Source organism: Equus asinus, chromosome 1, assembly GCF_041296235.1.
Source record: "Equus asinus isolate D_3611 breed Donkey chromosome 1, EquAss-T2T_v2, whole genome shotgun sequence".
In the NCBI taxonomy this organism is placed as follows: Eukaryota; Metazoa; Chordata; class Mammalia; order Perissodactyla; family Equidae; genus Equus; species Equus asinus.
The window spans coordinates 125,425,960-125,439,565 of NC_091790.1; the positions used below are offsets into that span (position 1 = coordinate 125,425,960).

The 13,606-nt window shown below is 46.5% G+C and overlaps 1 protein-coding gene across 1 annotated transcript in view; it reads left to right on the top strand.

Moving 5' to 3' along the window:
• The first annotated feature begins 319 nt into the window (after window positions 1–319).
• The window catches only part of PPP1R14C (protein phosphatase 1 regulatory inhibitor subunit 14C), an 87,826-nt gene continuing 74,539 nt past the window's right edge, over window positions 320–13,606 (top strand). Inside the window, exon 1 of the mRNA XM_014850619.3 lies at window positions 320–1,258. Within this exon, the coding sequence (XP_014706105.1) occupies window positions 941–1,258 (318 nt within the window). The 5' untranslated portion in view covers window positions 320–940. The remainder of the gene's footprint in view (window positions 1,259–13,606) is intronic.

The window sequence follows — 13,606 nt, forward strand, 5'->3', positions numbered from 1 at the left end:
AAATGAAGGACCAGTAAACTGGCACCGACTCTTTCAGAGAAATGCTTGCTGCCTGGGTGTCCCCATCCCTTTAGCCGAGCGGTGTGAAGGCTTGATAGTCTTCTGTCCTTTCGATATAAACATAGCTTAGTGCTCTGCCTATCAATAAACAGACACGTTGTAAGGAGAGAAAAACTGGTCTGAACAGAATCTCTTAGGCGCGGTGATTGCTGATTGCACAAACATCGCCTCGTCAATTTCTCTCACAATCCGAGAGAGGAAGTGGCGTGAATAGGAGTGTGTTTTTGGAGGAGTTGGGTGGGGCAGGGAGGGGAGGAGACACTTCCCCGCCAACCGAGGAGTCGGTAGGGCAAGGAAAACCGCGAGGAACCTGCGGCGCAGTCCCTCCTCGTCCCCTTCCTGGCGCCTGGCGGTCCCCTGTCCCCGGCGTCGCCGAGCCGGGGCCACGGGAGGCAGCGGGTTTCGTGCGCTTCGGGACCCCGGCAGGAAGCGCGATTCCCTGTCTCCAGGAGGAGAGGACACGGTCCCCGGCTCAGAGGACCATCTCTGGCACCAGACCCACGCCAGTCCTCTCTGGCCCCTGCACACAGGCGACCGCTCGTGTTTACGCGCGCACACATTCCTGCCTCTGCGCGCAACTCCCACGCCCGGGCCCCTCTGCCTGCCAGGCGCCAGATCGGCCTCCCCGGCTGGAGCGAGAGGGTCCTCGGCTGCGTCTTTAAGGCTGCGGTCCCCGCCCCTCCCGCCTCCCCGCCCTCCCCGGCCCGCCCTCCTCGGTGTCGCCGCGGCTCCTCCCGACCTCCCCACGAGCCGGGCGGCGCGCGGTGCAGGTGCCGGCGAGCCCCTCGAATGCCGCTGCCCGGCCCGAGGTGGTAGCGGCGCCGGGCGCGCTCCGCTCGCCCCTCCTCCTGGCCGCATCGGGCTCCGGGAGCGCGGGGACATGTCGGTGGCGACAGGCAGCAACGAGGCGGCCGGCGGGGCCAGCGGCGGCGGCGCGCGGGTTTTCTTCCAGAGCCCCCGGGGCGGCGCCGGCGGCAGCCCGGGCTCGAGCAGCGGCTCAGGCTCCTCCCGGGAGGACTCGGCGCCCGTGGCCACGGCGGCCGCTGACGGGCAGGTTCAGCCGCCGCCGCAGCAGCAGCAGCAGCGGCGCCACCAGCAGGGAAAAGTGACAGTGAAATACGATCGCAAAGAGCTTCGGAAGCGGCTGGTGCTGGAGGAATGGATCGTGGAGCAGCTGGGTCAGCTGTACGGCTGCGAGGTACCTGGGCGCGGGGCCGGAGGGTCAGGGGCCTCCTCCGCGGCTCTGAGCTCACGCAGGAATTCTCCAGGGCACCAGCTCCCGGGTGCGCGCCTCCCTGACTCTTGGGGACCCAGCGCTGGGAGCGAGATGCGGCGCTTTCTCTCTCCAGGGTGCCCTCTGGCGCCAGGGCGCAGAGATTGGGACGCTTCTGCCTGGGTTCAGCGGCTGGGTGCCCGGAGAGCTGCGGGCCCCCTTGGTGGCCCGGAGGAGGGTTGGGTCTTTCCAAGCGCGTTGCTTTTCTCGGAGCCCCGGGCGCTTTTAGGCTCCAGCTGCAGCTGCACCCAGCGGAGCCCGGAGGGGCTCACCCAGCTCACGCCTAACCCAAGGAGAACAGCACTCTGCTGGGGTCCTGGCAGCCCCGATTTTTGTGGAGAGGGAGCAAGGGAAGGGACTTGAAAGCCGCTTAAAGGAGAGGAGAGGTTCTGGGGATCTCAGAGGCGCCCTCGGTTGCTGAAATTCTACATCAATATCGTGGAATGAACGCTTTCCCTTTCCCAACCAGCCCAGACGCGGGTCCCCATAATTCCTCCTTGCATTTACCAACGCCGCGCACGCTGGGCTTTGTTGAAGCAGCTTTCTTGTTTCCTGCCCAGGCTCAGTTACCGCCTTTGACGGGCACAGAGTGAGAGCCTTGGACGACCTCGAAGGGTGCCAGAGTGGAAGGAAGGTGGCCCTACGGGTGGTGTGTGGGGGGCCCGGAACCCGCCAGCTAGCCCTCTGCCAGGACATTGTGACTTCCCACACACAGTTCAGGGGCTAAGGTGATACTGAAGTCTCACTGACGTGTGTACATTTGGTGTAAGGAGAAATATTTAGAATAAGGTGTAAGAAATATATGCTAGAAAAATGATGGAAGCCAACAGAGCCTTTAATCACTAATTCTAAAGGAAGTACTATATTTCTCTTAACTGAGTGGAATTTGGAAACAGTGGAGGAATGAAGGGGATTAATAATTAAGAATATGGCTTCTAAGTTGAAGCAAGGTTGTGTGGTACAACTGTTGCGCTCTTCAGCAAAAATGAAGGCCAGATCAACTCACTGGCTTGGGGTATTCTGCATTTCACACATTTTATGACCTGTTGTGAATACATATTTTCCTTAACATTCTTATCGCAGCCTTCTCCTTAGGGACCACTGATGAATGATTATGATATAATGAAGCTTGACTATATGACTAATGGCCTTGTAAAACTATATTGTTTCTCCAGCCCTTATAAAAAGCCATTTTAATTGCATAAATAAAAACTGGCCAAAATAGGAAGTGTTCATGGGATTTTTTTTTTATAGGAAGTTGGTGAGACTCTTTAAATAAACAATATGTTTGATTTAGATGGGATCCTTGTTGGATGGATGGATGTGTTCAGTCTTGCCTCTGTAGAATCCAATTAATTTTCGTTTATTTCATACTGACCTTTATAATCCGTTTTGGATTTGGAGGTTTGAGTTAATAGAAAAGCTATTGTTGAAATTAACAATGCTTTGGGAATGCTCCTTTTATGGGAGGGTAATTAGAGGTAGCTTGAGCAACTAGAAAGAGTTCCAGCCCTTCAGCAAGTTGGCAAATCACATCTTTTAAAAATTCCTCACAACAATTGGGGGGAAAAATGGAGGATTGAATGTTCTCTGTAGTGACCATGTAGGTTAGGGACATCTTTTAAAGGGCAAACGTGACTTTGAATCTTTCCCTTCTACTTCTCTCATTTTAGACTTTCTAGTGGATAGCTCTGAGATTTGAAAGAGAGATTTTGTGATGATACAAGATGCCGTAGGCTGCCCGCATGTCATTAAAATGTGGCGAGTATTTCTCTTCCAGTTGTTTGTCCTGTCATTTTAGGTTGAAGGAATATAAATCATTGAGAAGGCAATTTGTAATTACTAGGCTGATCGTACATCTTCATGTAATGATACAAAGCATGTGGACTAATAAGTAGCCATATAAAGGATTGTCTTCTTCCATGTATTTCTCCACTGGTAGCGCTCTATTTTTAGCTTGAGTCCTCTGGTCTGGTAGCCTTTCTTGCTGATAGCTTCAAGTCTTTTAGCCTCTGGTTTGTAAATCAAGAAGGACCCACCCTGGCTTATAGTTCTGAATCTCATGAATGTAAAGGTGAAGGAAATGTCCTTTTTACACTTAAAATTGGCAATGTTTTCAAATGTTTGTTGCATGACATTGACACAGGAAGCTGACTTGCCCAACTTCAAACCGGCTGGAGGCCTGAGCTATCTGGCAAGTTGGGGGAGAAGATGAGCAACATATTTAATTTCAGATGACCTTGTATCAGCACTTGGATGACCTGTCCTTTTCGGAATAGAAAATGGTGATCTTTTGGAGTGGCATAGAGCATGATATTTACAATTGGAAAGGAGTGGGAAGAAGTACACAGAATAACTTCCTGGCTGTGGTCTTGTCTAGAAGTTTGCTGAGATCCATCAGTTTTGTATGGAGAATGATAGAGAGACAGCACCTGGGGAGTACTTACTGTGCACCAGGTGCTGTTCGAGAAACAGTATAGCAAGAATTGATTTGTCTCTACAACAGCCCTATGAAGAGGATTTTACAGATGAGGAAACTGAGACCCAGAGAGATTAAGAAGCTTTCCCAGGTTCACATAGCTTGTAAATGGCAGGGACGAGGGGAGGGGTGAGGACCCGGGCAGTGTGTCTGTGAGTCCAGTTCACCAGGCCTGCCTGTAGCTTTGCAGGGTCTCATGCAAGAGAACAGATGGAGGCCCTCGTAGCATGTGTCGAAATATTTAAAAATAATGAATTTAGCTAACGTGCATTTCTATAGAATTGATTCTACCCACCTACCTTGACAGTGATGTCTTCATAATGGCCCGGAAGGTTTGAATCTTGCATTCTCAGACTTCCCAGAGCTCAGAGCTGGAATGCACCTGGGAGAATCTTCCCCTGCCCAGGGTCTGCTTTGTTTTGTTCCCCACTTGCGGTGCAGCCCCACCTGGAGACGGGCGTTGTATCCGCCTGCATGTCCAGCCTCTGTCCACACCCTCTGCCACCCCTCAATCAGGCCTCTGGCTCAGACCAGTGGGAGGACAGATCTGGGAAGAGCCTGTTCATGCTCTGGAAGTGGCTTATATTTGATCAGGGAATTCTGGGGACCTGGTGTGTAGCCTAAAACCAGACAGAAGGGCACCCGTTCTGGATTCGTAGGTCCAGTTTGTCTGGGGAACTCTGGACTGACTCTGCAGGAAGACGGGTGTGGCAGGAGTGGGACCCAGGACTGTGGTTCCTCTTACCCTGTCTAAGAGTGATATCGTTAAACACCACATCATGCAGCCTTTGGATACACAGATCAATGTTGTTATAGCTTCTAACATGATTAGTTGTGTTTATAGTTATTTTCCATTCATCTTCTTGTACAGGTAGTTAAATTTTCAGCTAGGAATTGGGTTATAATGGAGCTGTTAGTTCCATCTACATCCAGATTGAAGAATTTCTGTTAAGACATTTTCATATCTCTTCCAAACCCTGACAGTTTTTGAGAGCATTTGAAATCTGGCGTAGTGTCTACTTTGACAAGTATTGCAAGATGACTTCCTGGATAAGTCATATCAATTTTTACCATCGTTCCCAGCATCAAGATAACATCTGTACTTCCAGTTTTGCAATTAGATTTGCTTTGGAAAGAAAAGCCTGTTGTTAACCTCAGGTTGTTGAAACACCCATAGCAGCCTGGCCGTAAACAGCCTTGTGCACTGAGACTATTTCCAGCTTATCCTGAATGTCCATTGAGACGGCCTCTCCCTTTGCTGCTGCTGTCTGCATTTTAAAAAGTGGCTTCTGGCGTATTATACCTGTTCGTTTTCCCTGACTCCCTACCATCCTCATTCTGTAAATCAGTGCTGTTAAAAAGTTTTTGATGGTGACCCTACAGAGAAATACCCTTGAGATTGCTGCTTGATACCTACACAAACACACGGATGTTTGAAAAGAGATTCAAGAGCACTGCTTCATGTTACTGTGTATGCTAAAGAAAAAATTACAAAGGTAATATAAAATACGACTTTATTAAAGTTTCAGTACAGTATTCTGTCCTATTTCATGTTCCAAAATTGATGGTTGTGAGCCTTTAAGTTGATTTCATAACACATTTTGGATTATGGCCTGCAATTTAAAAAATACTCTCCCTGAAATAAGGCAGAGAGAGAAAGACAAATACAGTATGAAAAAAACCTAGGCTCACAGATACAGAGAACAGGTTGGTGGTTGCCTGAGGTGGGGGCTTGGGGTGGGTGAAATGGGTGAAGGGGGTCAAAAGATACAAACTCCAGTTATAAGATAAATAAGTCAAGCAAATGTAATGTATGGCATGGCAGCTACAGTTAATAATACTATATTGCATATTTGAAAGTTGCTTAGAGAGTAAATCTTAAAAGTTCTCATTACAAGAAAAAAACGTCAGTAACTATGTATGGTGATGGATGTTAATAGACATATTGTGGTGGTCATTTTGCAATATATACAGATATCGAATCATTATGTGGTACACCTGAAACTATTATAATGTTGTAGGTCAACTGTACCTCAATAAAAAATATACTGCTCCAAAAAGTGAAAATCCTAAGTATATGTAATAGTATTAGCTGACATTTATTGAGCGGTTTCTATGCATCAGTTACGGTTCATATAATCTTAGTAACAACATCTGATAGTCCCGTTTTGTGGATGTGGAAACTGAGGCACAGAGAAGTCAAGAAGTTGCCCCAGGGCCCTCAGCTGGGATGTGGCAGAGCAGGGCTGTGTCCAGGAGGTCAGACGCACTTTGCCACTGCATTGTACTGCTTCTCCATGAGGGACGGAGCCTGGCACCTTCTGTGAACCCCCACATGCTGCCTACTCCCTGGATGTGGCTGTTGTAACTTCTGAGTTGACCGATACTGCATGTGGGGGATGCCCTCCCCAGTGGGCTTGTTCTTGTCCCTGGATCAGGCATCTTGTTTTAATTTCAGGTCCTTGCTTTGTATACAGACTCCCACTCTATAGCATCAAATGACCCTATGTGGCTGCTTTGTTAGGACCTCTCCCGGAAGGTAGAAACTACTGCTTAGAACTCAGTTTATGGATTATTCGGTGAATCCGCATTTGTTTAGGTATTTGAGAATGAATAGACTTTTAAACAAAACTGCTCTTTATTTTTTAAAATCTCCATAAATTCAACCTGTAACATATTAAGGGATAAATTAAACGAGTCAAAAGACTATGAATAAAAGAATTCTAAATTGCCAAAGAAAGAAAACTGTACGTAAGGCATTTCCCTTTGGAACAAGGGTTAGGGAAATTTGGTGTGGGGACAGTGGTTAAAGAGTAAAGACTGTGAAGCCGGATGAATTTGAAGTCAGATGGCGGCCCAGCATTTAGCAGTCATTGGAGATTAGGCAATTTCCTTAGCCTCTCTGAGCCTCACTTTCTCCTTCTGTTTAAGGGCATCCTCCTGGCTTCTTTACAGGGTTGTTATGAGGACCAAATGGGTAAGACACGGAATGTGGTAGCTGGTAGTAGCAGGTATGGGTCAGCGTTGTAATTTGAACCACAACCAGCCAGTAACCATTGGTTATTCTCTGTGATGTGGGGAGAGGACAGGAGGGGGAAGAAAGCAAGGTATTCACATCTATTTGGTGATAGAATTTAGAGAAGGATGTGTGGGTACTTTGGAGTCAGAGATGTTGGTGTGTGTTTGAACTTGAACATGGGCAAATACTCTGTGTATCATTCCCCTTTTTCTTAGTGCCTTCCTTATTCTGGACGTTCCTGTGGATTTGCATATATGTATAGAGAAGTAGGACTTCAACAATTTGAACGCAAGGCTGTCTTAAATTTTCTTTGTGCGTGTCCTAGCAGAGCACAGTCCTTCAACCAGTGAGCATTTGTTTGAATGAATGAAAATGGGTCGATCTTCAGAAAACCTCTGAAAAGTTATCAATGTTTCAGAAGGAATTAGTTGGTGGTGTTTCTCTATTATAGTCAGGTCTAGGGAAAAAATTGATCCATAGTTTTGCTACAATAACTCGTATCGTACTCTTGCATCATTACAGTATTATTTCAGCCCTGTTGAAGAACACATTTACCTTCATTGACTTATTTGCTCCCAACAGGAATTTGAAGATAGTAGCGGCAGCTAATCGACTTTTAAGCTTAGAGTAAGAGGCTGCTTTAGAAGATTTCATCTTCCCTGAGTCTCCTGTCCTCTCTTTTTTTCCTTTGTGCCCGCTGACACACCATTTCTGCCTCTACTCCCTCTGACACGTGTTTGCTTCCCGTGTCTTCTGTTTTTCTCCCACTTTTGAAACAACCTGGCTCCATGTGGTGGAACTTGCCTACCTCCCAGCTCTCCCCCAGGGGCATCTCTTTCTCGATGGAGGGAAGAATGAAATCGGAATTGTTGGGTTGTCCACGTGGCGTGTGCACTGTGTGCATGATTTCATTTCGTAGTTCACTCTCTCATCTCTTGTTTCCTGCACTTGGCTGTTTCAAACCTTCCCCCGTCTTTTTAAGGCACCTTTTCTGTCATCCTCCCTTTCCCCTCAGCCCGTGTCCTCGCAGCCTCCTCTTTTTCAAATCACCTCCCAGGCACTTCTTCCCTTAATTTCCCTCCGGTCTTGGCTGCATTTTCAACATACACCAGTTGAAGTCTTTCTCTTCTGTTGACAACAATCCCCCACCACAAAAACGCTTCCCTTTCGCAATCCTGTATCCCCTCTGGTTGCTGCTCTTTCTCCTTGCCTTACAATCTATTTTTCCAGAACTTTCTCAATCTGTGACACACGCTGTTTGTCCACCACAGTGTGATGTTGGCTCCACCACGGCTCCCCTGATGACCTTGTCTCTCAGTCCTTTGGGTTTGCCGGGTCTTTATTGTACTTGGCCTTCTGCAGCATTGGGTACCCTCCATCATTTCCTTTGGAAGCCTTTAGCTTCTGAGGGAGTCCTTTCTCTGAGTTCTCACCCTGTTCTCTACCCTGCCAGCCTCCTTTCTGGATTTTCTTTCTATGCCCACCTCTTCAATGCTGATGTCGCACAGGGTCTGCCTTTGGGCTCCTGCTCTGTCTTTGTTTTTATCACTCCTGCACGCTCCGTCTGGGTGATAGGAATATCCGAGTGAGTGGCTTCAGTTGCTGTCCATATGCTGACAACTCTTCAGTCTATATTTTTAGCCCTGATCTGTTTTCTGAGTATCAAACATATTCAGAGAGTTTTGAAATGGACACCACCACTTGGACGCCCCACGGCAACCTCATATTCAATTGGTCTGAAAATGAATTTCTTATCTTCCTCAGCAAACCTGCTCGCCTTCCTCAGTTCCCTCCGGGAATGGCAGGCACTGCTGTCCACAGATGTCCCCACTGAAGGTTATGCTGGTGTCCTTCTCTTGCCTCTCCCTTGCTGGTCACACCCAGTAGTCATGAAGTCTCATTGATGCTTGCTACCTACAGCTCCGGAATCCTAGTCCTTGACTTCTCACCACCTCTGCTTTAGTCCCACACCTTATCATTTCCCACCTGCATTGTAGCAACAGAGCTTTTAGTCTCGTTCCCCTCGAGTTACTCCCACTCCTGGTACCTGTGCTCCTGTCATGGCTCCCAGCCTCTACCATTGCTGCTGTGTTACTACGACCTCTGCCACTAACACAGCTCTCGGGTGAGGGCCGGGGGACTTACGCATTTTATCTCCTACACTCAGCCCTCCTGGGTGGTATTATCTTCATTTCTTCATGTTATAGAGGAAGAAACTGAGATCAGAGAAGGTGTTCTTTGTCCTTGTCCAAGGTCATGCTGACTCTTTCAAAGTCAGGTAGCCATGACGCTATCATTGCTCCCAGCAGCGACATTTATTAAGTTCTTACTGCATACCCTGTCCTTCATGAGGTCTCATTTAATCCTCGCAGGGATTAATTAACTCTGCAAGGTAGGGGAAGACAGCGAGGTCTGGAAAGCTTGAGCAACACGCGCTGGTCAGAGGCCACAGCACTCTCAAGTGGCAGGGTCAGGAGAGGACCCCTGTCTCTGGTTCCTGGGCTGGGGTCTCCTCCTTGGAGCCCGTCCCTCCAGCTCTCCTCACCACAGTGCTTCAAGGCCTCCTGCATGCTGCCAGAGTGATTCTAAAATCCAGACCGGATCCTGTCCTTCCCACAGGCTTCAGGATGAAATGGGAGCATGTCAGCCTGCAACAAGGCACAGGGGCTTGCCCTGCCTGCCTCTCCAGTCTCATCTCTTGCCACTGTCCCCCACCCCTGCTTCTTCAGTTATCAACTAAGATCCTAATTCGGGGCAGGCAGGAACCCATTCTCACTTGCCAGAATGATCTCTCCCTCCCTGTCTACCTCTTACCTGTTTTTCAGGCTCTGCTCATGGTATCTTCTCCAGGAAGCCTCTCTGATGTGTCTCCTCACAGGCTGGCAGGCTGACAGGTCCTTGCCGGCTTGTGCTACCCCCCTTCTCGGCAGCCTTTCTGTAATCCTGCCTCCTACACTCACTGCAGCTTCTTGAGGACTGAGTGTTGTGATCCTTGCAGCCCCATGCCTCTCACACACCTGGCTGTGCTCAGGTGTCCCGTACCTGGCTATGGAGTGAGTGAGACAGCCTGGCGCTCAAGGGCAGTTGGCAGCATCTTTTGGTACTGTGCATTCAGAAACACCTACCCCAGATTAATGGTGTTAATGCTATTTGGCTCTGCCTCTCTTAAAAACCTGCTCCTGAGCCAGCCCCAGTGGCCTAGTGGTTAAAGTTTGGCACGCTCTGCTTGGGGGCCCAGGTTCGGTTCCCAGGCATAGAACCACACCACCCGTCTGTCAGTAGCCATGCTGTGGTGGTGGCTCACATAGAACTAGAAGGACTTACAACTAGAATGTACAGCTATGCATTGGGCCTTTGGGGAGGAAATTAAAAAAACAGAGAGAAAGGAAGGTTGGCAACAGATGTTAGCTCAGGGCGAGTCTTTCCCAGTAAAAACAAAAAACCTGCTCTTTCATTGGTGACTTGAAGTTTTGGTTCTTTTTCTTGGCTATGAATTCTGTCTCTGTAGTCCTTTGAACCTGGGAATTAAAAGGAAGTTGATATGGAATAAAACACAGATGTGCTAGTGATGAAGTCTTCAGAGGACGTCATCAGAGGTGACTGCCATTCTTCTCTGTAATTTTAATTTTTCAGTATGTACACGCATCCTATTTTATTTGCACAGTAATTGTTCATTTCTTGGGGAGCGGAAATGCAGGCTGTGCTGTGAAGTGGCGAGTGCTTTTCTATCAGCAGTTAAGATTTCAAGCAACAGGCTCACACAAGTCTTGAAAGAACAAGGAATGAAAGCCAGGATTCCTGCCTCTGCTCAAAAATTTGGGCCAATAAATTCACACAAGCACTTAGTCAGAGCTGGCATTCTGGAAATCTGTTCCCCTGCATAAAAGCTTAGAAAAAGAAGAGACCAGCATGTAGATTTGTCTGTAGAGCATCACTTGGTGGTTGAGGGAAAAATGATCCAAGAAGGGTCTTTCCTTTTTGAAAGAACCCTTAGGACAAACTGTAGAAGGAACTGTGGAGGGCTGGAACATTCATTCATTCATCCAGTAGGTATTTTCATAGATGAGGAAAGGGGAACAAGAAGTCTTCATCCTTTTAAACTGTGTAGGAGAAAATGTGGTGAAGTGAAGGGAGCCCTTCCATTCTAGGAGGAGAATGGAGGCGGCCAGAGGATTGAAAGCCCTGGAGGCAGATGCTGCCCCTGGTCCAGCTGTGTTAGTGAATTCCACACGTTTAGTCACCTTGGAGGGTCGTGGAGCTCTTCCTTTACTCAGCCTATTCCAGGAGAGGGTCTGACACCTTCATTGACATTATAAAGTAAATGGCTAACAACACTCCAGTGATCTTTCCTTTTAAAAGCAAGTAAGGTCCTAAGGAAAAGAAAATAATCTCTCGACAGCTGCACTTGGGGAGTTAATAAACCAGGGCAGGCTGTATGATTTGGGGGCAGTGGGACCTTGTTGGCATCTGTGAAATCTACGAAACCAAAACCTGTCAGTTGTTGCCAGCCTGATGTTGTGGGGAGGGCCCTGGCCCCAGAAACTCTGTTCCAGCTGGGCTGCTGCTTAACCTGCTCGGTGACCTTGGCAGGTCATATTCGCGAGAGACAGAGACTTTTGTTTTCGGGGTTTCTTTCTTCATCTGAAAAAAATGAGGGAAGTGTCAGGCTTTCAAGCTCCAGCCTTTAGAGCTTCTACGATGCAGCTGAAGAAAGTGAGAGTCTTCAAGAGAGGGTGACATTGAAATCAGTAATAGAAGAGTCTTTCCCTCTCAGTGCAGACCTGAGACTAGAATTAGACCAGTTCACCGAAGGGTCATCGGATTTGCATAGCTAATTTACTGTAGCTAAAGTGGCAGTGTATCCATCCTCCCCTTGGCGTGACCTCTTATGCTATGTGATTTGGTGGGAACATAAAGATCATATTGAGAAGACTTTAAAAAAAATTATTTAATTTTTTTGAGGTCCTATTGGCTTATAACATTGTGTAAATTTCAGGTGTGCATTATTATATTTCAGTTTCTGTATAGACTGCATCGTGCTCACCACCAATGGTCTAGTTTTTTTTTTTTTTAAATATGTTCTTCCCAGGTAATTAATTTTCTTATAATGTCCAGCTACTTTTTTTTTAAAGATTTAATTTATTTATTTTTTCCTTTTTCTCCCCAAAGCCCCCCGGTACATAGTTGTATATTCTTTGTTGTGGGTTCTTCTAGTTGTGGTATGTGGGACGCTGCCTCAGCATGGTCTGACGAGCAGTGCCATGTCGGCGCTCAGGATTCGAACCAACAAAACACTGGGCCGCCTGCAGCGGAGCACGCGAACTTAACCACTCGGCCACGGGGCCAGCCCCCAATGGTCTAGTTTTTATCTGTCACCATACGCATGTGCCCCTTTACCCCTTTTGCCCTCCCCCCACCCCCTTCCCCTCTGGTAAACTTTTTTTTAAATCCTCTTTCCCCCTCCAGCGCTTCCTCCCCACTATTGGCTTCCAAGTTAAATTTGAAATTTGACAGATATTCATAGCTACCCTATCTGCTGCTTCTTTTTTTTTCTTCTTCTTTTTTTTTTTTTTTTTGCATTTAATTGGGTTAACCTTTAAGAAGAGCTGGCATATTTGACTTAAACATTTAAGGCATATAATTTATAATATTGTTTGTTGGGGGACCTTTCCTATTATTATGTGTCCCTTATTTTGGCAGCTCATAATTAACTAATCCTGGTATTTATTTTAACTTGAGGAAGGTTTGTGTTGAGACGTAAAATGGGCATCTGAGAGGGCGTCACAGCAGCTTTAGGAAATAAAATTTTAAAAATGCGAAGGGTACAAATTAGCCTAAATAAGAGGCTGAATAAGTTTGGATTAAACAAATTAATTTTCCCTGAGGAATTTATTCACAGAATGTCATTTCATAGTTAGTTTTAGAACTAACATGACAGGATAGAAAAAAGAAACAGATTTTTCGTGGACTGTTCTGGTTGGAAGCAGAAAGCAAAATGTATTACGTTTATTAAGCATAGCATATGTTTATTTTGTAGGATGATAGAATCCATAGACTACCGTCAGATAATTCCATTCAATCTACACAGAAGCTCTGTGATGTAAGTAGTTATCTCAGTTTTACATGGAGGAAACCAAGACTCAGATGCCCGAGTTTAAATTGCCAGTAAGAGGAGGAGACTCTGACTTACACACAGTGGACATCAGTTTCACCTTCCTCCCCTGGATCATTTCCGTTTATTCTAGCATCTTTGGTCCAAACAATGGGCAAGGCTTTTCTGCTTAATTATTTGATGCATTTTCAAATATGCTTCATCTTAGATGAACGATTCCATAATTTTTTTCCATTATTTCTTACATGAGCCACTTATAGAATTCAGCTATTTCTGAAGAAAAATTCAAATCCATTAGTTCTCAAGTGTATATATCACAGTGAGTGTGCTACTTATTTCTTTGATTTGCACAAGTAGTTAGTATTGGAGTCCTTACTCTCCATCTATCCACTTAGATGGAATTTTGAGGTTAAAAGTTAGAAACTCACTTTAAATAAGTAGGAGCATACAGAGTGTGTATCTTATCCTACATGTTTGAAAGTACCAGATGGTATCATTGACATGGTACAAGTAAAGAAATAATACTTCATCTAAATAAAATGTGAAAAACCCTTAACCATTTCTTTTGCTTCTGCTACAGGATGTTTTTGTCAGAGTTGCTGTGGTCGGTCACCTGTTAATATCTTTTATATTTTCTACATCAGTTGTACAGCTGACTTACCT